Source organism: Acomys russatus, chromosome 20 (genome assembly GCF_903995435.1).
Source record: "Acomys russatus chromosome 20, mAcoRus1.1, whole genome shotgun sequence".
In the NCBI taxonomy this organism is placed as follows: Eukaryota; Metazoa; Chordata; class Mammalia; order Rodentia; family Muridae; genus Acomys; species Acomys russatus.
In genome coordinates, this window is record NC_067156.1 from 45,012,084 (window position 1) to 45,037,374 (window position 25,291).

The 25,291-nt window shown below is 39.8% G+C and overlaps 1 protein-coding gene across 1 annotated transcript in view; it reads right to left on the minus strand.

Moving 5' to 3' along the window:
- Positions 1–25,291, minus strand: part of Fbn2 (fibrillin 2) — a 202,684-nt gene that overhangs the window by 140,569 nt on the left and 36,824 nt on the right. Inside the window, exon 6 of the mRNA XM_051163405.1 lies at positions 8,354–8,551. Within this exon, the coding sequence (XP_051019362.1) occupies positions 8,354–8,551 (198 nt within the window). The remainder of the gene's footprint in view (positions 1–8,353; positions 8,552–25,291) is intronic.

Below are 25,291 nucleotides of genomic sequence, written 5' to 3' on the forward strand. Positions count from 1 at the left end.
GGCTTGGAACACTGTGGAGCTAATTAAAATTTTCATTTTATGTCTATGTAAATTTGACTTAACTTCTTTACAGGCAATAATGACATAAACTGGGCAAATTTTTTATGGTGAACTTTACACATAAAATAAATATATTATAAAAAGCTGTGAAAAATTGCTACCATCAGTTCAGACTGAAATCTAGTAAGGCTGACAAATGATACATATTTCATTGCAAGATTAAAAAAATACTGTGTCATTGTCACAAACATTTAAAACACGGAAACACGGAACACCAGAGAAACAACCATCAGTATAAATTTGCAGTCTTCTTAAAGGAGATTTGTATTCACAAGCCCATAGAAAGTGGTTATCTGGGTGTGGTGGTGCATGCTTTTAATTCCAGAACCTGGGAAGCAGGGCCAAGTAGATTTCTGTGAGTTCGAGGCCAGCTTGGGCTATACGAGTCCCATGCCAGCCAGTGTTTCTCATTGAGATCTGAACAAAAAGAGAAAGGGCTGTTCTTCATGTCTTCCATCTTTTCTTTTGTTTAAAAGCATGTGTATATGTCTCTATGTCAGGGTCTCCTATTGTTTTCAGTAACCCCACAAACAGGGCACCTTTGTATGTACGAATTCTTTAAGCTTACAAAAGACTTAGCATACTTTTAACATCTGCCTGTAAAATTAGTGATTACTGTCCAAAGAAAGTTTATATGGAAGTTAAATATCAGGGTGTTTTTAAGACTCTGCTTCAAACAAAAGTCAACTGGGAAATAAGACGCAGAACAAGAAGTTTAGACACTGAACGGCTCAACTTAAAGCACTAAAGCTTCATTATTCTAAAATGCCCCACGCTCCATTCTCATTACAGGAAAGTAGAAAATGTCCCTAGGAATGTCCTTTCCTGGAAGATAAATCCAAGGAGGAATATCATGAAGTAAGCTGAAGCTCAGATTAGACCTATTCATAAAACCTCGGTCTTCACAGGGTAACTCCAGCAATCTTTCAAAGTCGATGGGGGAATTTATATGACAGTATTCATTGAGTGGTTGTTTAAAATGCATTTTCCTAGAGGTAAAAAAAAGCCCTTTATTTAGGAAGCCTCCCAGACTACACAACTATACAGTTTTTTTTTTTTGTATAGAAAAAGAAATTTATTATTTTTATAGTTTCTATAAAACTGTACTTTAAAAAACAAAGCCCACCTAGCATTAGGTTCTTTACACCCATCTATTGTGAGGTTAGTTTGCATAATTATTAACTTCCATTGTGTCCCTTAAGTGCTCACTATACAATAACACCCTGACATTTAAAGTCACGGCAGTGAAACACATGGCTTTCATAACCAGAAAGCAGAGTTAGTGAGTGGATTTCACTGTAAAGTAGGAAGATTTTTTATATTAAAAGTTGATATCTTTATATATTTATTCTCCTTCCTCATGTTAGTGTTGCTAATTATAATGGAGAAAATTAGACGCCATATTTTGAAGTGGGGAAAGGCTTTAAAAGGAATTTATAACGACAACACAAAGAACATTTTAAACAAAAACCAAAACACTTTTGACTTTCAAGAAGTTCTTAGTTTTGCTGAGTCATTCAGGAATTAGACCTATGCCTTGTGACCCCATCCACTTGAGTATGCTATGCCCCCCCCCATAAAAACACTCTTCTAAACCAGGTGTGGAAGCTCATACCCCAGATCTCAGCATGTGGGAGCCTGTGGGCAAGAGGAGCAGCAGTTAGTGGGATTAAAAGTGAGAACTTGTTCCAAAATAAAAAAGTTAATATTTTCACAGAACATGCTGTCTTTCGGGTGGGTGAGGCTAGCAGTTGAAACAAAAAAGAAAAATGCAAGGAAGTAAGGTGGAAAATAGTGAATTTAGAAGCACACACCAGCAGTGTCTGCAAAAACAAGAGGCAAACCCAGACTTCCCTGCTACATCTTTGAAACCTTAGACAAGCAACAGGTAACAATTAGTTCTCCATGACCCAAATTGTGCCAATGTGTTTCTGTCCACTTTGTCTATTTATACTCACTCCATTCATTTCTTTAAATGTTGTAATATTTCAAATTGTATTCAAAGATTTTGTAGAATTAAGGCAAATCTTGAAACGTGAGCCTTACTTAGCCACTCCAGTGTCTTGTATTAAGGTTATAAACAATGTAACAAAGCTATGTTAGTTAATTTATGAACTCCTGTGCTAAAAGAACAAATTCACTATAAAAACTAGCATTCGGTGACATGCTTTTAGTTTGTGCCCAATTATGGAAAAATGCATTCAGTGGTATAGAGATAAAAGAGGCATCATTTATAGGTGCAGGGAACAAAGACAATAAACGACAATATTCTACTATGCTTAATGTGTTCTGTCACCAAAATTATGCTCAAGTCATTTTTTATGTGCACCATGTTCATGCAGTGCCTGTGGAGGCCAGCAGAGGGAGCTGTCTCCCCCATAACTGGAGTTACAGATGGGTGCTGGGAACTGAATCCCAATTGTCATTTGCTGTGCCACAGTGTAGTTTTGGAAGTCAGAAGACAACTTTCAGGAGTCAGTTCCCCATCTTCCCATGTGGGTCTGGGAACCTAACTTCAGAAAGCGCCTTTACCCAGTGAGGTCCTCCTGCCTTCCTAGATTCCTTTTTAGATGAAATTCTTATTTTTATTTCCCATAAAGGAAAGTATCAGGCTTTAACCACAGCAACTGAACAATTAGTTTGTCTCTGAAGCCTTAGAGATGTGAGATCTCTCAGCAACCACTCTCTATGGCTTGATTCAGCCAGAATCTTTGTTCTTGAGTGACATGAGAATTCAAACGCTGAGTCAGCAAAACAGTGGATGATAACTATACTACTGTTCATACCCCATCTTACAACAAAGAGGAGTGTGCCTCGTCTCAACAGACGCCTCCGTTTCTAGGCACTAAAGTGAGGAGCCCAGCTGGTAACTTGGCATTTCCACATGACATCGATCACATCACTCCATCAGCAGCTAGGGCATCCTTCCCAACTACAGCTTTCATCTTCACTGAGCCCCTCCATGGCGTTAGCCTCCACCATACATCCCTTGAATTCCTTCTGGAGCAGTGGGGCTCATTCCTTGCCTTCCTCACTCAGCCCCTGTACTTAATTCTCTACAGAGTGACTAAGGAAATCTCACCCAGGTACAAATGGGAGCAAACGGACAGGTTGATGGGCATAAACTTTGACCTCGTTGTTCTCTGTTCTATGAGTTAGTCTAGGGAAAAGAAAGACAAAGTAGAACATTTTCTTATTTTAAAAAGCAAGAAAGGGGTCAGGGAGATGGCCCAGCAGGCGAAGCACTTGTGGGGGAGCTAGCTTAGTTAGTCTAGTGCTTATGTACAACCCGAGGACCTGAATTTAATCCCCTGAAAGCACACAAGAAGGCAGGTGTGGTGCTGTACACTCGTAATCCAGCTGGGGAGGCAGAGGCAAGCAGAGCCCTGGCATGCCCTGGTCAGCTAGTCCACCCTGTAAACAAAAAGAAGGTGGCATGACACCTAAAACTGAGACTTTAGAAGTTCCCCAAAGCAAGAGTTTTGCTTGCCTATGGGATTCTGTGTTTTCCAATCAGTAAAACCCTTTTTCTATCTCACAAAGTTTTTCTTTGTCATTTTTGTGAACTTTTTCAAGCCCTTTTCACCAGTGGTCACTGTCTGGCTTCTAGTGTGTGTCAGTTTCTCTACTACTGCTGCTTATTCTACTCTGACATTTGGATTTGTGTGGTTTGTGTACATCTAATTCAGCTATATGTATGTGTGTATATGAGTGTATCATTTGTCTTTCGACAAAATAGGTATAATAGGCTAAAATGAAATGTTCCCCATAGCCTCAGATGTTTGAACACTCAGTCCACAGCTAGTGGCACTATTTGGGGGCCTGTGGAACTTTCTGGAAGTGGAGGGTCACAAGAAAGGAAGTGGGTTACTGGGGAGGTCACCTGGTCCTACTTACCTGTGCTCCTTTTCCTAACCGCAGGTACAATAAAACCATCTGTCCTACACTCTGTCGCTACACCTTCCTCAGCATAGGGGCTGACTGTATCCCCTAAAACTGAAAGCCAAACTAACCCTTTCTCAAGTTGTTTCTTGTTGGGTAGTTAGTCACAGCAATGGGGAAAAACTAATGTAACCAGATTAAAACCTTCCTTCCATGTCATAATTTCAATGTTACCAGCTTCTTATCTTCTCAGTTGACTTTATTCAATGGTTGCCATTCTCATTTGAAGACCTTTCCTATGAGAAAGATTTTAATTGTTTTAATCTTTGTGATGAAAAAAAAATGTGTGAAATCTGCATTTATTTACATGTAGTTCTCTGGGGCATATTTTCTTCCTGCTCTTTTCTTACATTCTTCCCCTCCTGCCCTCTTTTTTATTTTTCTAAGTTTCCCCTTCTGCCAGCCTCAGTTATGGTGAAGGCCTGAAGTTCATGAATGTCTCAGGTAGGTTCGAACAAACACAAACTGAACCTCTTTCAGGATGATGATGCTCACCGAAAATGGTTAGAAAGTTCTCCCTATTCAAATGGCTTCCCAACAACTACTAGTGCTTGTCACTGACTTTAAGCAATGGTTCAGAATTGTGTTTAGACTTGTGAGCAGCTCTTGGTAAGCATCCTCTTGGTACTTCAGCCAGGGTGGAACAGGGCATTAGCTGGCTATGTTTAATAGAGATTCCTGTGATTGAGATTGTCTTAAGTGATGTTTTGGAGGTTATGTAGTGTTGGTGTCGACAGAATGTTTATCTACGATTAGACTGACAGCCAAGATAAATGTGCTTTGGCTATACTATCTTTACAAATTTATTCTAATCAAGATAATAACCAAATATCCTTTCAACGAAGAACTAGAAGTTAATAAGCAAACAAATTTCATCATTATGTTTTTAAGTTTTGGAACAGGCAGAGAAATCTAAAAGGTAAAAACTTAAGTATCAGTGACAATTAATAATTCTACTACTCATACCTTCATATAACTAATGACTTGAAGTATATACATTTATTTATGCATTTAAGAGACAAAATCCAGATATTAATCTTATGTAAAATACCACTTCTAATTAAAATATATGCATGTGTGTAGAGAAAAACCCAAGCCATAAGAAAGTAGTATAGCTGTTTACCTAAGACTTGAAGTTCATAAATATTCCTGGAGTGATTTAATTCAACTATCACTATTTTGAATTCACTTGTTTTATGATAGCTTAAATTTAAGGGGGGGCATGAGCTAACTTTGGCTACTTAGTGCAATAAAGAATGAAGAGCAAACACCACTAAGGGTGGATGAAGGATGGGAACAGCACACCACGGAGTGTGGAGAGAGGACAGGACAGAAGCAGGAGCAGACTCTGCTCTCAGTGTTAAAGAAAGTCAAGGACTGCCAAGCGCCCCAGGAATGCACGCCTGACCCTGATTGTCTAGGTCTAGAATGTTATCACAGAGCAGTTAAAAACTTAAAGGACAAGCCACAAACCTTCCTGTTTTCCCCACAAATTAAGTTTTCCACACTATGATCCTAATTTCCCGTTGTCTCTCATTTCCCACAGTTACTGTGCTTGTAGCAAAACCCTGCTTCATTTTTCCTTAAGCCATGGACAAATTAAAGCTGCATTAGCCTCAGGCTTTCAGAACTGGCCTGCCCTGATTAGTGTGATCAGGGTTTTGAAGCCAGTATTAAACAGCTTTCATTGTCTTCTATATGGCTGACATTTGTTTTTAACTTTATAAAATTTCAATCATCCTACTAAAAGGGACCAGTATTACCAAAGAGGAAAAGAAAAAAGAAAAAGAAACAGTGTGACATGTATGTCAGTGTGTCATTTGTAATGTCTCATCTCTCCCAAACTAATTTGGTGTAAGTATTCAGGAAACAATCTAGGAATTTAAAAGCATTATAAACTGAGGATTAACACTATCTGAGAACTGTCTGATCATGCCGTGATCTTGAAATGAAGCAGAACTTTTCATCTTGTTTTTCCAGACATTTTTTTAAAAATCAGGAGTCAAATTTCATTTTGCTCTCATTACTGTGCTAATCCATTAGGGTTTTGAGACAAAGGAAGTCCAAAATTTATCTCTACTCCATAAGCAAAACCAAGCAAATACACTTGGGGCATTACTAACTCCTGACTACAGAATCTGAGCACAGAGGGCACCACATTTCCTAACAGTTGTGCTGTGCAGTACAAGGTCTCTAACAGAACACTGAAGGAGACAAGATGTGTATATACAGATGAAGAAATTCAATAATTTAGCATGCCTTGGTGAATGACTTTTTAACCTTTCCTTGAAATTTTAAGTTCTGAAATATTTAAATCCTGCAACCATTTCCTGGGGCTCAAAGTGTTAGCTGCATTTTCTGCATATACACTCACACTAGGCAAACATAGCTTTACATGCCACAGCCACCTTGTGAATAAAAAAAAAAAAATCATACCTTTATGCAAATTATATTCTGTAGTCAGGGAACTAAGCCAGTGAAGAAAAGAAGTTTATTAGAAGTTGAAATGTGGTGTAGAATAACAAAAAAGAAATCATTTCAATACCTATGTAACAGATTACTTTACTTTCAATAATTATGTATGTCTATGGTATTCTATATATACAAGTTTTGGAAATCTCTTGTATTACAGTACATCTACCTATAGAGGAAATATAATACTCTTCAGACTGATGAGTATTCATAAAAAAAAGTAAGTGAGTTTACCTTTATTCATAGTAAAGAATATTAAAATCAGCATTTAGCACAGCCCTTATCTTTGTGGTCTTATCTATAATTATTACTTAAAAAGCCTCAATAAGCCTGCAACTGACATGGCTTTCATTCTTGTTAACTAGTCATAGTCTGTGGAGCTGTACTGTCCTCCCCTCAGTGTCCCTTTTGAAAATCACTATGACGTAGTGATTGATTGACATCAGTTTAATCACTAGTTGCCTTAACTGATCTGATCCAGTGTTTTCAGGGGTTGGACAGTCAGCACACACATGGGTGCCTTGGGATGGGGCACAACTCTAAATGTAAAGTTCATTTCTGTTTTGCACACTTGTACACAGAGCTTCTCAGTAATTTTACTTAGTATTTTTGTGGTTTTGTGCATTTTTAATAAGGCTTATTTTTTCCTTTGTATGTGTGTGGTTCTGTGTGTCTTCCAAATGAGTGCAGTCACCTTTGGACACCAGAGAGTGTACTGGATTGCCTGGCACTCAAGTTCCAGGCAGTGATGAGCCACCCAGTGAAGGTACTACTCCTATCTGCTGTGCCATTTCTAAAGTCTTGATTCGGTGTATTTTGATATCAACTTATCACACAGTAGAAATTTTCCACCCATAGAACCAGGTCAGTGCTCAAAACATTTTTATTTTGGAGAGCATTTTTGGAATTTTGGTTTTTCAGCTTAGGGATGCCATTCCTGTATCCTTTAATAACATTACAAAAGTAGTAAAAAGAAATCTTTTAAGGTTACTGTCAGGGATAATTTACCCAACTGCGTAGACTACCTATGGTTTCTTGTCCAGTAAGCTAAGGCTGCACACACTTCCTTGGCTGTAATTTTGACACAGAGGACACTGGTCTGCTTACCACGCATGCCATTTACTTAGGAGGCTGATGCTGATGCTACTTGCTGGCTTCAAGCTGAAAATCTTGCACAGGATTTACCCCAAATATGTTCATCTAACTTCCATGTCTCAAATAGAAGCAACAGTGTTTCTATCAATAATACAAAAAGCATCTCAACTCCCCTTTGACAAAGAATACTTCCAAGCTCAAAAAATGGACTTAGTACAGATGACATCAGGGTGGTAGCCAATGAATGACAAGGGTTCTGTTGGCTACAACTTGATGGAACTAACTAGTAAGAAAAGGACCATTCTAGGTCACTTGGGTTGGACTCTGTGGTTGTAGGAGCCTCAGGTCTCAGATTTGTCTTTGATATATGTACCAGAACCACTTATGAGGCTGGTGGTCCCACAGTATTATCTGGAGAGAAAGACATCATGGATATGAGAGAAAAGAAACGAGTCTCTCCAGGAAACTGTGTGTGCAGTGCCATGTGTGCCAACCTGCATATAGACACAGAGCAGATCGCCTTCTTACTGCATTATATATTTTAAGCAGTAGTTTGAAAAGTTTGGTTGCTTTTTATCATCTTCTTGCTCCATTAATGCTATGAGTTGAAACTTTCATTGGTGACTAATATGTACACTGTAAATACAAACCACTTCTAGTAAGACCTTTCAGCAGAATCCACCATGTCGATGAGTACTGTGGACACAGTTCCCACCCATAGCCCCAGGTTTTCTGATTCTGACAAAAGAGGTGGCAATTGTGGGGGTAAACACAGTTGACTCACCTTGACATGCTCCCGTGCGGATGTTGGGGATGAAGCCCCGGCGGCAGGGCTGAGGCTGGGCTGGACACATCTCACAAGGATGACCCCAGGCTCGCCCAATGGTGGCACAGCACAGCGTCTTCGTGCAGACTATGCCTGTCAGCTGCCCCTGGCACATCTGATTACTGACTTTTGTGAAACACGGGCCTGTCCTGTAATCTGGAATGAGAGTGAAGACAGGGAGATCACACACCAATCTTAGGCCCCACTATCAAATTCAGAAACCCGAAACCCTTTCTTCTGAGCAAAGCATCTAAGGACAGAAGAGCAGTGAGTTTCATTTAGAAAATTTGTAATTTTTCCAATCATGAGATGTGTATTAAGAAAGCAGATAGGATTCAGCACTAGGCATTGAAAATGGGAGGCTCAGGACACACCAGTGTGTTTTCTTGGCTTGGATCATTGTAAGGAATTGGGATTGGTAGCCAATATTGTAAAAATGGGACATTTCACAAGAAACTCGTGTTTTTGGCTTTCCTTGAAAAACTGGAAGTTCTAGCTGTGCTAAGCCCAGTATGCCACACGGCATAAGAAGAAGAGATCTTCCTGCCAAGGATCTCCTTACTTTAACCCTAACCCTTAGTACTCATTCAAACGTCCCACCTGGGCTCTGAAGGCATCATCATTAAGGATTACTCCTCCTTACCCTGGAAGTATTTTCCTTGCAGACCAAGTGATAAAGAGTTTAGAAAGACAAAGTAACCTGGTGGAGGTAGGGTTTTCATATTACACACACACACACACACCCACACACACAGCATAAAGAGTTATGTCTAATAAGCTGACACCCATCTCTGTATCAGTTGTATGGTTTGCTCAATTAGGAAGAGAGAAATGCTAAGAAAGATCTGCAGTCATGGATTCTTCACAGGCAAGAGAAGGCTATAACCTCTTTGCTCTCTATCAGACAGATGATCATTGTCCCATACTGCTATAGATGATGGCCAAAGTCTGAGTAAATACACATGGTGTATAATATACAAACACTCCCAATGACCTTCCAATGAGGTCATGTCATAACTCTTATGAAGACTTTCCATGTCATCCCTACACATCAAAGTGTAAGGTGCAGGACCAGGGTATCTCTGTCACTTTAGAGGCTACCCTGAGGCTCACTGATCCAGACTCAGTATATTAACACAGTGTTCAAGAGATTCACATCCAAGAGGGCTGAATTCAGACTGCAGGCAACTCAAAGGCTGGCTCTGGGCATTTCTGGTCCACTTTCTTTAATGCTGTAAATTTACTTCAATAAACATTCTAGGCACCCTGTAAACATTTTTGTAAGCCAAACGGAACCACCGACAAGACAGCCATTGAGTGTTACTGGTGCTGATTTTCAAGATGTAAGAAACAAGGGAAAAGTCAGTTTCCTTAATGACCAACTGAGGTAGTGACTCCCATTGGCCTTGAGCGTCTAAGAGGAACATATAGAAAAGAGTTCTCTTTCCAGAAAGACTATCTCATCCTTGACCAACCCTTGGGAATACAAGATATCTCTTGGGCTTTCGTTGCAAAGATTAGGGGTATAATTTTTATGAAAAACTTCTACTGTGAAAACCAAACTTGGCAAACAACAAACAATGGCATTCAGAATGACGTGTCAATGTTGTATAGCATATAAAGGCTGCATGTGATCAAACAAAACTTAAAACTACACACAACCGTGTTTAATGAAAAAATGAGGCTCCCTCATACAAAATAAATGGGTATTTTAAAAAGTCCAGTGTATTTTGAGAGTTAACATAAAGATACGTAAATTCAACATAATGAACAAAATCTAGAGCAGGCATTTTGGCACGAGCTGGCTTAAGGTTCTTATGGTTTTGCAGCTGAGTCTCCACAAAAATAGCTCATTTTAATCCTCCATAAGAACAGCAGATGTACTGGCTGCAAGCTGCATTCTTGAAGAAAAATCATTTATGTATAAGGAAAGATATCCCAACCTTATGAATAAGCCATTTGTCGGGTCATAACTTTTTAAAATCCTCATAAAACCCATGTTTTGCCATTTTTAAAAATTAGGTTTGTGGTTTTTGATTATATCAAGTTCTGAACATGTAGGAAAACCCCATTTCTTACTAGGAGATGTATGACTTCTCAAGATGCAGGCATACTTACTTTCAAATTCTTTAGGGCTTTCATATTCCCAGAGAAGAGGCATCTGGGGCCTTCCTCTAACCCATCCTCAAGAAGTCAGCTGGCCAGGAGACCCATCCCTCTGTCTAGCCACAGCACCATCCTAAAATGAGGGCCCTTAGCATATTCTCAGTGGACACAGAAGCTGTGTGTCCCTTGCAAATGGCTGTTCTGGTGGAATGTACTGATGCGGGCAACCCTAGGCTCCCTTCCCATTACTAAGTGTCCCACTTCTTCCCCCTATTGTCTGCACTTTCCTCTGCAGCAGCTGTGCAGAACCTTATCAGGATGATACCTTGCCTTCTCGCTTAAATAGCTTTAAAGCTTCAATGTGCAATCTTAGCATTGCATGCAGCCACTGGCAACAGGCAAAACAAGAACAATGTTGCGTACTGAAAAGGAATTTAAATTCCTGATCAGAGTAAAGTATTTGGTCTTCCTAAAGTGTACTTGTATATTGTCTATAAATCAGAATCCTAAAAATGTTCTAATTGATATTTGCTGATTGTGCATTCTCTTTATGACAGTTTCACCATAACTAAACATCACTGCACACTCCAGGAACCATTGAGAGTCACAGTGGAGGAAAATACAGGAGTGTTTCATTAATTCAGCATGTTGGAGGCAATGGGTGGGAAACTGGTAACTTCCTCCTTGGGATACGACCAATAAAATTTTGTTAAAAATTAGCCTGTAGCACACAAATATTTTTATTTTTCACTTTCTAATATCTAAGTGAAACACTGCTGGCTGAGAGCATTATGCCATTTCATCTCATACTTATCTCTCAAATTTATTATCTTATTTTTGCTCACTGCGGGTGTGCAACTGCACAATGTGGGTAGGAGGGGAGAGGTATGTGTGCCACAGCTCATATATGGAAGTGAGAAAAAAAGCCTGTGGAGTCAACTGTCTCCTCCCCAATTTATTTGTGCTCCAGAGATAAAACTCAGGCCAGCAGGCTTTTAGCTTGGACTAACAACATCTTCAACTGCTGAACCATCTTCCTGGCTCTTTATTTCATGATTTTGCACATTAGGGCAATTAGCAAACTCATAAAAAAATTGGCAACCCTTTTCACTTCTTTCCTCTCCGAACAACTGAATTAAGGTATATATTACATGTCGCAAACATATCTGTCTGAAATACACAATTAGATGGTTGGTGGTACATTTATTGAAATAAGTAACTAATCACCATGATCCATTTCTCGAGTATTATCATCGTTACTTCCCAAAATTGCTTGTCTATTACCAGCACAATCCTAGACAATTGTTCTCTAAGCCCTGTCACAACAAATTCGCATTTTCAGGAAATCCATATAAATAAATGACATCATAGGCCCGAATCCGCTTATGGGAATTATCTTTAGATGAGTGAGGCAAAAAAACTGTAGAGCCTGATGGAAGAAGAAGAGGGCTAGGATGCAGAAACGCAAACATGCATCATGAGAGAGGAGATGAGGAAGGACTTTAGTCAAATCAAAGTGAGCATGAAAGATCCATAAAGATACCTAGTACTGGGTGATAAATATGGATCTATTCGCATTCTTCTAGACATCCATTTAGACCAGCACCATTTGTTGAAGATGCTGTATTTTCCCCATTATATGGTGTTGGCTTCTCTGTCAAAAATCAAGTGTTTGTAGGTGTGTGGGTTTATTTCTGGGTTGTCAATTTGGTTCAACTGATCAATTAATCTGTTTCTATGCCAGTACCACAGTGGTTGGTTTTTATTACTATTGCTCTGTAGTATAGTTTGAAGTCAAGGATGGAGATACTTCCAGAAGCTCTTTTATTTTACGGGGTTGTTTTTAGCTATGCTGGGTTTTAAATTTTTCCATGTGAACTTGAGAATTGTTATTTCAAGGTCTGTAAAGAATTGTGTTGCTATTTTGGTGGGAATTGCATTGAATCTGTAGATTGCTTTTGGTAAAATGGCATTTTTACTATGTTAATTCTACCGATCCATGAGCATGGGAGAGTTTCCCATCTTGTGATGTCTTCTTCAATTTCTTGTCATATAGGTCTTTCACTTGCTTGGTTAGTTACCCCCAAGATATTTTATATTATTTGTGCCTATTCTGAAGGGTGTTTTCCCCCTAACTTCTTTCTCAGACTGTTTTTCATTTGTATACAGGATTTTGTATCTAGCCATTTTGCTGAAGGTGTTTATCAGCTGCAGGAGTCTCTGGTAGAATTTTGGGGGGTCATTATGTATACTATGATATCATACTTTGATGTCTTCCTTTCCACTCACACAAAAAGCTGGGTGTGGTTGTATGCGTCTGTAATCCTAGTGATGTGAACCTGGAGCTTTGTTAGCTCACCAGTGTAGCCAATCAATGAGCACCAGGTTGAGTCAGAGATCCAAATATAAGGAAGCCGGGTTGAATGAAGGGGGGAAATGGGAAAAACAGGGAGAGAGGAAAGAAGAGGAATGAACAACACTAAGGATGTTTGATAAAGCATCAGGGAATTATATCATTTTTTATGTAGGGAAGATTATACATAATACATACAAGTACGTATATATATATATATATATACACACACACACACACACACAAAGGTGAGTGCACGTGCATGCATACATGCACACATATAAAATGAAATTATGCAATGTGGGATTACATATGCTCCCTACAGGAGCCATAGACTACATAACAAAAATCCCAGTGCCAGGTATGAGAAGCCTTCATTCAAGATGTTGGTCAGGACGGTCCAAGTTATTCTCAAAACAATATATGTTTTTGCTGTTGTTCTTGGCTGCCTCTCTGAGGTCAAAGGCTGTTGGAGGAGGGTCTTGTGTACTGTGTTTTCAGATGCTGATTTCATTGCCTTGAGATCTGTTTACCTCCCTACTACAAGCATTGTTATGAATGCTGAACTATCTCCTGTAACCATGTGATGATAAGGAATGTTCCCCAGTTATCCTTGATTGGCTAATAAAGATGCTTAAGCCCATGGTGGGGCAGAAGAGAGGTAAGCAGAGTTTAGATTCCTGGCCTTGGGTTCAGGACTAGAGCGGAAGGAGAGAGGTGGCAGGAGGAAGGGAAGAGAGAGAGAATGGAATTGCCATGAGGCAAGATGGATTATTGATCATGTGGCTATGAGGACAGACTGATGGATCAGAAACCTTCTGAGAGTCATCAGACTGCCAAGTGATTGGCTTTTCTGTGGGTTTTAAGGGTAGTAGGACTAGAATAGCTCAGAATCTGCCCAGCATAGTACCTATGGTTTAATAATAAATCACAGTCTCTGTGTCTATTATTTTGGAAGCTCAGGGTTAAGGAAAACTACTATTTTTATTAGTTAGTATTCCACAGAAGTTAAGCCTCTATTGCTGCAGATACCATACCCTTCAGACACAGGACTTCTGATGTGATAGTCTCCACCCTGAGGACTAGATCTCACAGTACCAGAAAGATACTGAGCAAGATGCCAAAGGAAGGAAGTACTCACAGTCCTATCCAGCTGTGACATCTATGAGCCACAACAATGACCAACAAAGCAAGATGGTGTTAAACGCTCAGTAGTGGCACAGATATCTTGGTGGTAACCAACAACTGTCTAATTGGACTTACGGTCCCTTTAGCATGAACAAAGCCATGCCTGACCCAAGGGACTTAGCCAACTACCCGGTGCTAGTGATGTTATGGATCTTGGCAGACAACCTACTACTGCCACTTTATCAAATGCAGCATAATTCCTGACTGCATTCTAAGTACTTATCATTAGACCTAACGAGAACTATAGTCCCCAACCTTCATCAAAGACGCTTCTCTTTACAGCAGAAAAATCCCTGCTGGTCATAGTGCAAAGATCAGCAGGTTGTATCATGGAGATCTCACCTCTGACAGATACATTTGTAACACAACTTTGTGCCTAAAACCTGTGAGTATTGCAGAAGGTTGGGATGGGGGAGCCAGAGGACCAGGAAGACTGTTCTGAGATTTGTCTCCTAGAAACGAGAGTGAAGCTATATTGATGACACTGCCACAATATGGCTACCTAAATAGGACCTGAACAAGTACAGCATCAACAGACATGCCAATGTGCAAGCAGGAAATCTCACCCCTAGATGAAGAACTACAGGTTACAATGACTGCTGAGAGAAAAGATAGTCTCTCAAGAATAAACCCTGTAAGTGGCTATCTAGTACAAAATGGTCAGCCCTGATGATACACACATAAGCAACAATGTATATATGTATTACAAAAGCAATAAAAAATGGGCTATTAATTTGACAGGGAGTAAGACAGAAACATCGGAGATGCTGAAAGGAGGAAAAGGAAGGGAGGAAGTAATACAAATATATTTTAATTAAACCAAAATAAAAAATTTAAAAGTGTTGATTTCTGGCCTCCATATCCACACCCACTTTAAGTCACAATGCATATACATACACATAATCCCTGAACACACAAACATGTGCATGTGTACATGTATAGAGGAGAGCCAGAAACCAGTCTTATATGGTTCTAAATGAGGTGGGAAAATAGTCACAGTGACAACAAAGTATCAGCTGCCCAGGAAGCTAGGGCATCACTTACGTAACTGGCAGCTAAATGCAGTTAAGTATACATCTCGACAGACTATGCATGTATAATTTAGGAACACCCTAAAATATATAAATGTCATATCTTCTAATTGTGCAACAGAGTGTCCCCGTGAGAGGCCTTATCTGACTTCAAGTCAGACAATACACTAAGTGATCCTGAAAGTTGTTTGGAAAAGTACGGTTTCTAATTAATTTGCCTTTCAGACCCATGTAAGTAGGTATTTCAATTTTTAAAAACAAAACCAAATGCAACAAACAATCAAGTGATAATTTTGTGGGGGAGTTATATATAGAAGGTTGTGTAACGTGAGTGTAAGGATCCTGGCTCTGTACACCTCTTCCCAGGGTAAAGGACTCTTTGGTAGCCATGATAAGTAAGGAGCAATGCTCCACTGTGGTTATAATTAAAAGCCTATCCAGTGTTTGAGCTACAGTTACTGAATACAGCAATAAACAGAACCTGCAGAGAAGAGAGTTCCCAAAATTAGATGAGATGATTAAAATGTCCTTAGTTTGAAAGACTGCCATATACTTCTTCATTCACGTATAGTTTTGGATAAAACATAAGGTTAAGTAAAATCAAATTAATTAACTACATTATTTATTATTGTTGTTATCGTTGGGTAAACATTTTTTAAATCTTAGGAATCTTTAGAATTAGGGTCAGGAATGCTTAAGTGGATTGTGGTCAACATTGAATTAATTTAAGGAATCTTCAAACATTATGGACCTATTCTAAGAGGCTGCCCTCATTCAGAAGCTAAAACAAACTTTGAGTGACTTTATTTAGAGGTGTGATTTTTAAATTAAAATCTCACTATGCTTACATATAGAATTGTATTATTTCAGCATACTTCATGTTTTTCCAAGTTTTTTATTTGTACATTAATATGCATTGAGTTTGTTAGCTTGTAAAAGCTGACTGCTGTACAGGTTCTTAAGGTGTATATCTGACTCATTGAAGGAGGAAAGACATCATACATATGAATGTGATAAACTTGAAATACGAAAAGTAGCTGATAAGGTAGAGTAGTGTTTCAGAAACTAGGAATAAGAGAAAAGCAAATATTACTTGAAGTTCCTTTAAAATGACTACAAAATCTGTTTGTTAACATCTCCACACTCAATATTTATCATTCAGTATATTAATACATTCAAGCCAGCAGTATTTGCAATAATCACGTGTAGGGGCAACCCAGTGTCCACTGACAGATGGATGAATAAGTAAAATATGGTAAACCCATACAACAGAGTATCACCTACCCTCGCAAAAGCAGGGAGATGCAGGCACATCGATTGAAATAAGTCAGTCACAAGAGGACTGAAGCAATGTGATCCCTCCTACATGAGGCAACCAGACTAATCAAACTTGTAATGTCAGAAATGATATTAGTGGCTGTCAGGAGTGAAGAGAAGGAGGTAGGGAGCTAGGGTCTAAGTGGTGAGGAGACGTCAGCATTACACATTGAAAGGGCTCTACAAATGGATGAGAAGAATAGTTGCGTTATGTGTGCAAGGGCAGCAATATGAATATTGAATATATGAAATATATTTCATGTCCTGAACCTAAAAATGGCTGATGTAATATAATTTATATGCGTGTACAACATAAACATAAGATATATATGTATGTATGAGCATAATTTTAAATTAAATATTATTTATAAAAATAATTAGATATCTCACTTTTCTTTAATTTTGACTTTCTCAAAGGTAAGCTTCCATCTGACCCCTTAAACCAGGGGTCCTGACTGCTTGGTGCCTGAGGTTGACACTGAAGCTTTGCTTCCATGATAAATGAGTAACAACTTTAATGAGCACAGCTGCAGTGCATTTTATTTCTAATATAGACTTTATTTAATAAATCAGTGGGATGTGTACTTGGCATAGAAGGACCACTTTTTTTTTTGATGTTAACATCAAAGAGCACTTTAGAAATAAAGATGCATGAATGATCACTAAGTACTGGCCAATGGTACAAACAAAATTCCTATCATTGCTGTCACTTTCGATAAGGATGAAGGCTATCAAAGATGGGCTCCTAAAAGTCATGGTCTATGTGGTTGAAGTGTGCACTTTTGAGTAAAATCAATTAACTTACTTAAAAAAAAAACCACAAAAAGTGATGCAGATCAAAAGCTAAATGGGATTAAAGAGAAGAATAAAGGCATTTTTTGAAATAGAGGGTTGAAGGGACAAAAAAGCATTTTGATCTGAGTTGATGAAGGGGAATAGAGATGTGAAGGAAGAATGTGAGAGTGGACCATTCACAACTCTAATGAACAATGAGCCAATTTTATGGACGTGTGTTGATCTGCACTGCTGAAGTGATGAGCCCTCCTGGTTCTCAGTCTTAGGAACTTAAGGATCAACACCAGGAGTGACTCAAAAGCAAACACATCCTCTATGGCTGCTGAACAAAAGGTCGGCATGTTGAGATACCAGACCAGAACGACAAGGTGACGCCACCCCAACCGACTTGCAAACCCATACTAGCCATAGGGACTAATAGGCAGGCTGGCATCGGTAGTGAGGATGCTTACATCATGAAGACACCGGTAAAAATGAGAAGACAGGGGGTTTCCTTTGGATCTGGAAAGTGAACACTTTCCACACTCATTAAAAAGAAGAGGAAGAGAGAGACAGTTCCTCCGTGAAGGGAGAGGAGTTGTCATCAGAGTAGGGGAAAATCTCACCACACAGAGAACAAGGCCAAACTCAAGGTGAGACTCAAGAATGGCTCAATAAGCTGGAGATCAGGGCATGATCACCGAACTGAAAGATAGGGTTTAAAACAGAGGGACACAAGCACAGGAGTAGACAAGCGATAACATGAGCATTTCCATGAACTGAGATAGTTTGACATCTCCAGTTGAAAACAGCCCCTGACATCTGAGAAGAGAAACAACAAAAATAAGATTCATCCAAGGAAAGAGACATACAAAAGCTCTACACTTTTGAATTCTGAGATTAAACTCGGAAACAAAAAAATAAAACCTTCCCATTATTAGCAAGAAGGAAAAGGCTACCTTCAAGTTTCTAGTAGGCCAACGTTCTTCTCATCTGTAGGACAGAGAAGCTAAATACAGTGAAATGATATTTAGAGGGTACATTTAGAGGGACAGGAAAGAGAGGCAGACGATAATATAAAATTAAGTAATATTGCTGGGTGTGGTGGCCCATGTCTTTAATCCCAGCACTTGGGAGGCAGAGGCAGGTGGATTGCTGTGAGTTCAAGGCCAGCAGGGTATACAAAGTGAGTTCAGGACAGCCAAGATAACATAGAGAAACCCTGTTTCGAAAAACCAAGAACAAAAAGTAATATCCTGAAATGATGTAGTAGGAATTGGAAGATTGGGGGTGGGGTGTTTCCTATAACACAGATTTGGAGGTTAATTGTCCTTATTACATCATTTGAGACCAGAAGAAACGAGAAAAGGGGCCTGAGTTGAGATGAATAGATATCATTCAACTTAGACATTGTACAAAACATGTAGGAGAGGCACAGAGGTTTTAATGCAGTGGTAAAGGATAGGAGGCAGCCATTTTTATCACAAAGTCCATAGGAGAAATGGTCATTCAGGGAGGTCACATTGGGGGAGGGATTGAAATATATCCGGGTGAACCAAAAAGGCTAACTAACAAAGATGAGAGGAGAAGGTGAGCTGCAGAGATAGCTCAGTGGTTAAGAGGTCTGACTGATGATCTAAAGGATACAGGTTCAATTCCTAGCACATTTATGACAATTCATACCTCTCTGTAACTCCAGTTCTAGGCCTTCTGACACCTTCACATAAACAAACATGCTGGCAAAACATCAATGAACATTAAATAAAAATAAATTATATGCTTTTAATCCCAGTACTTGGGAGGTAGAGGCAGGCAGAGCTCTGTGAGTATGAAGCCACCTGGTCCACAGAGTGAGTTCCAGGATAGCCAAATCTACACAGAGAAACCCTGTCTCAGATAAACCAGAGAAAGGGGGAGGTGAGGGAGAGCAAGTTGAGATTTTAATGAACCTTAGAATAGGTTTGATTAAAATAATAAAATTCGTCTCTACTCATTATCTATAAAAACCATTAGAATGAAATGAATGAAAATATTAATAAAGCACAGAAGTAACAATAAACAATACTGAAAACAGTAGAATGTAAGGACAAAAGCATTAGCTATAGGATGAGACAGGGAGCCCAAGGTGGAGTTTGGGTTTGGTATCCCTGGGACCTTGGTTATACACACACACACACACACACACACACACACACACACACACACACACACACACACCATTGACTGGCTTGATATTAGTACATGGGATTAAATGTTAAAATTTAATTGAAATAAAATGTATATAGTAAGAGGTACAATGAAATACAAAGAATAAGCAAAAACTGGAAACACAAGAGTTTTTCAAAAATAGACAAAGCTCCTAACAACAAAAAACGTGGAAACAAACTCTTGCATTCATAGGCAGATATATAATTCTGTGCTGTCCAAAAAAAAAAAAAAAAAAAAAAAAACCCTAAAATACAATTTTTTTGCTTTTCAGGGAACAATAATTTATCATAATAAAATTTATCACAGTAAATGTATTAGTTTATTATTTTACTTATAATGGATTTTGGTAATTGATTGATTAATTACAATTTTTTTTGCTTATAATCATGCAGTAATTAGAATGGCATCGATAGATTCCTGAGCTTTCTACTAAACGCTGTGTCTTCAACAGTATATAAGTCTGACAGCTGCCACAGCCCTTGGGTAGAGTTTTAAGTAAAAGGGCTGAAGGCCGCTCAAGAAAAGAGCACCCTGTGTTGTTTACAAAGAGGGATTTTTTTTTATCCTAATTTGAGAATTTGTGACATGAAATTGATCATTTTAGAGAACCGAAGTGCAACAGCTATAAAACCACACAGCACTGTGGTTTGCCAGCGTGCACAGCTGTGTGGCTGAAAGGAGCAGGCAGTAGCCACATGTGGCTTCCTCAATTTCAGCTTAAAAGATGAGTGACATAAAACAAACATTCAGTTCTTCAGTCACACTCGCCACATGTCAAGTGCTCAGAGGCCACACGGTGGTTAGTGGCAACCACACTAGCCAGCACAAGTATTTCCATCACATCCCAGAATATTCAATCTCTATATGCTACTGTGGTTATCTCCCAGCACCACAGAGAAATGGAAATGAAACAGCGCTTGACACTGAGGCAATGACGCAATAAAGGGTTATATGTCTGAAGATGTACAGAGATAGAAATCTTGTCTTTAAAAAATAAGGAGTAAACGAATGAATGAATGTGCAATGAAACACAACCTTGTGGACTTGAATATTGGTCAGCATTCTAATGAAAGGTGATATAGTCTAGTAGTTCTATGGCCTTTTTCTTTTTTTCATTTGGATTTTTCGGGACAGGGTTTCTCTGTGTAGCCTTGACTGTCCTAGACTGCTTTTGTAGACCAGGCTGGCCTTGAACTCAAAGAGATCTGCCTCTGCCTCTGCCCCCCTAAGTGTTGGGACTAAAGGCGAGTGCCACCACACCAGACTAGACCATTCTTTTGTATTGTCCTGTGGATGGGAGAAAATGGGTACATGTGGAGGAAGGGAACAGAGAAAAAAGAACACATGTGTGCCAAGCATGAAGTCTGTGCAGAACACGGATGCAACACTGCTTAATCTGTGTGACAGTCTGACTTGGTGGCATGGGTCAACCTTTACTGATAACAACAGTAGACTTTCGTAGATGAAGCAGAATTGCCCAAAGTGATGTAGCTGGTACCTAAGTGAAGCAGATTTTGAATGAATAATCGTAGCTAGCATCGAATCCTGTTCCTTTCCCCAAAATCTTGTGTGTACCTGTTCATATATACGCATGCATGTGGAGACCAGAAGTCAATGCTGGCTGTTTTTCTCAAACACTGTCCATGTCATCTTTTGCGGCAGTCTCTCCTTGAACCAGGAACTCTCTGATTCTACTAGATTAGCTAGCCAGGGATTCCCCTGCCTCTACCTCCTCGGTGCTGGTAGTACAGTCACCTGCCTTTGAGTCTGGCTTTTTTATACGGGTGCTTCCAATACAACTTAGGTCCTCGTGCTGCATAGCAGCGAGTACTTTACTGGCTGAGCCACGCCCCGTCCCTAAATCCATATCCTCAACCTCTTTCTTCTGTTTCTCAGCATCTTTGATTATCTCAGCAGGGTTCATTCCACACTTGATCAATAGCTTTTGCCTCATTCGAATCAACTACATTTTTGTGCCCATCTACCCCATCCCATATTTTACAACTGGTACGGTCTTTACTCTGTCAATATATTAGCTTGGTTTACTAACTGCTTCACTGGAGTGCAGCCAGGAACCACCATGTCCTAGGAGTCTGAACCACTGCCTGGATTTAGCTGTCTCACAGCTGTTCATATGGCATCACTCTCAGCTATGGACATTGTCTTTCAGCAGGTAATCCACAGCGTTACAGCCCAGCCCACTCATGTCCTTATCAGCAAGCGCTGCTGAGGTTCTCTTTGAGGGCAGAGTGCTGAAAGAGGGTGCGGTGACAGTGCTTGGATGGATGTCAGAAAATGCTAAACAAGTGCCCAGGAAGCCAGACACATTATCTACAGAAGATAACGTGGAACTGCTCAGTTAAAGTCTCAGTTTAACCCGAAGTGTTAGGTAAGTGCCAGCAGGCTCTGCGGTTAGCATGCCCAAGAGTTTTAGTCCATCCTACATGGAACATATGAAAGCATTTTAAGCACTGTAACAGATCACTTAAATTCAAATCATTTTTCCATAACCTTTGGAGATGGAACATTGTAGAAATGAAAGGACTTGATTACAGATGAGGAAGCAAAGTCTACAGAATTAGAGTAACTAGTTTTGTCAGAAGGATTTAAAATGAGAGGCTGGACCCTCCTGGCTCATCCTCCTGGTGTATCCAATAGAAAATGGCACCTGGACATCTATACGCTATGACTCTATGATGTCAACTATGTCTTTGACCTGATCCATGACTTTCATGACCACATAAATACACCAGGCTCAGACCCAAAGCAGATCGGAGTTCAGCATTTCCCAGCATGTGGTCAGTGGTGTGCCAGTTACACAAAACATTAGGAATATTTTGTCAGAAAAGAATTCTGTGGTCAAACAGAAAATATATTAGAATTCAAGAATTAGGTTCCTTGATCTGTAGATAGAACCGCACAGCCTTCAGGAGTGCGCAATGTACTCATGTGCAGATTAGCTGCCAAGAGGAGGCTATAGTAGGCAGGTCTTCAAAAATTTATTTGCTCATAAAAAAGTTTTATATAGAAGCATTCCTGAAGACCAGTGTCGGGTGAAACACACTTTGGCAAACACTTATCTACCTTTCTCACCGTGCGAGCCCCTGTCATGTCCTCAAGCGTGGCCGCCTGAAATAGATTTAGTGAAAGGCACCTTTTGTGTGACTGGCTTTCCTCCAGATGACATCACTGCTGCCGTAAATATCATGGAGAATGTCAGAACCTGTGCCACGCCGTGATACACAAGCTTTCTGCAGATCTTGCACTACTGCCCAAGTTGCTAATGGTGCTTGTAAGTGATCTTAGCCCCCGTGTCATAGCGTCAAGTCTCTTCTGTCTTCCTTGTGTTGTTCTTCTATCTAGCAAAGCTTACATACATCTCAGGCCTAAAATATGATCCCTACATTTCTGTGCAAGCAATGCAGGGCACAGGAAATTGTGTGTGTGTGTGCGCGCGCGCGCGTGTGTGTGTGTGTGTGAGAATGAGTGCAATGTGGCAAGGCATTTATGATCATTTCAAATGGAATTGAGCTCTTCCAGCAGTTTAACTGCTTCTTTGTAACTCGGATAAACATGGAATCACATTGTACTCCTCTGTACAGAAGCACCAAGCACAATGACTGGGAGTGGGAGAAGGGCAATACGGCAGGCAGTTCAAGAACCCAAACTGTCCACAACTACTTGCCTGTAGTCTGAGAGCCAGCCCCACCTAGTGATGAACATGGAAGAAAATCTGGTTGGGTACCCATGTTTGCCAATATCACTAGCATTCCAGTTATTAAAAAAAAAAAAAATCTCGCATTCAATGAGCTCACTTACGTCCATTTCTGTGTTTGTAAAATCAATCTCATACAGCAGGAGAGATGCTTACACAAAGCAGACGCTGTGACCGTGTGCACGTGAGCGCGTGCACGTGAGCACAAACCTCCAGCGCTGGGCCCAGTGTCTGGCTTTCAGTAAATACACACCGACAGGTTTCTGTTCCTATCACTGGCCATTAATCATCTAACATCTTAGGCCACTCTTACTTGCCGGACATTTCCGTCTCTCGGTTCTTCATGGCGCAATGGAGGCCATGAAGGTGAAGCGTAAGGGGGCAGAAAAGTCTATAGAAACTGTACTGTGGCCTTGAGCCTCAGAATCACACATGGATGAAGCGTCCTTGCTTGTGAAAACCTTAAGAAACCACTCAAATCGATAGCTGGGTCTTCCCAAGAAATAATATACTTCTGAGTCTCTCTATTACTCCGGCCCCCTCTTTCCCAAAGTTCCATTTAGAACTAAAGCCAGGATTCACAGCCTGAAAACTAATATTGTGCAACCAGGAATAAATTATTTTGCAGAGAGAAATGCCAAATCCGTACACACAAAAAATTTTTGCAGGAAAAAAAAAAAAAAGACTTCGTTTTCTTTACCTCACCATAAAGTATGATGGGCGAACACAGAAAGACAGCGTATATCTGTGTCTGTGGTCTGCCAGAGAGCACTTCTGATTCCCAACTCTCAGTCTTGCTCCCAGCACTGCTACTCTGACCTGGATAGAGGCACAGCCAGGAGTTCCTGATTAGCCGTGAGGTTTTCTGCCCAGATTATGTCTCAGAGCCTCTCTGGCCTGGGCTTTGAGCCACCGAGAGCTGACCCCATGCAGGGATGCACATCAAAGGAAACCTAGTTGGGTATCCATGTCTGCAAGTGTCACTATCTCATATTCAATCAGTTTGTAAAGTTTCTATTCAGGTTTTGGGCTGTTCATATTTATGCTTCTGTCCTCAAAATAGAGAAGAGTGGGTTACGTTATAGTATCTATTTACTTATCAGTCAATCTGTACATTATTTATCAATGTATAGTCTATCATCTATGTGTCTATACATCTATTGTCTGTCAGTCATACATCGTTTATCAATCATCATCTACCACCATCTTTTGAATCAATCGATCATTTATCACTTTTTCTCCTTATTTAATAAATAATATCAACTTGAAAATTATTTTGAAAAAAGATATTCTTTGAACATATAATCAAATAGTCCACATTTTAATCTTTGGTATATAAGGCTTGTTTTCCTTCTAGTTGTTAAGAAAATAATCCCACTTCTCAGGTAACTGCAGACAATTTTGCTTAATGTACAAATAGGAAATATAAAACCTACAAGGTGGGCTTCCTTAAATTATCATACCTTTTAGAAGAAAAATGAAACGCCAATCACAAAGAGGATTGTTAATAAGTTGGAGCAAAACAAATTGAACAGCTAAGGTCCACAGAACTGTTCCTACCACTTCTTGCAACATAGTCTCATTCTAAAGCTGAACTCCCACAAACACAGACTCACAGAGCTCCCGAAACTCAAACTGTATCCTGAACTATGCAGGAAAAGTGCAGATACATTTTACTTGTACTAGATCCAAACCTTCTTTTCATTTGGGGGAGATTTCCATTGCGTGATTCTTGGTGAGAGTGTCAAGGGATGTAACACATTTGCACAATTTTCTCAGCACACAAAGGATAATGAAGGCAGCTGCGGAGGACTAGGACAGAGGAAGGATCTGGGTGGGTTTCCTGCCTCCCCTCCCCAGCACCTAGTGCCCACTCTCCTTTCTCTACACTGCCTGCGAGTCCTGTCCTATGACTCAATACCCTTACCCAACAGTCATCTTGTTCCTATTTTCAATTATACAGTCCAAATTTTGTCTGTAGTAGATTTTTAGCATGTGAAGACTCCAATTGAAGCGCGTTGGCATCTTATGGACAATGAACATTTTAAAAGGTAGAAAAGTTTGTTACAACTTAAAAACTCTATTTTTTTCTATATCTGACTCTGCAGTTAGGGGGTGGCATTTACAAGTAGTATCCACCCTCTGCCAGTGTGTCTGGGTTTAGATTAGCAGCTTAAACATACACAACTGGTTCTATTCTCCAC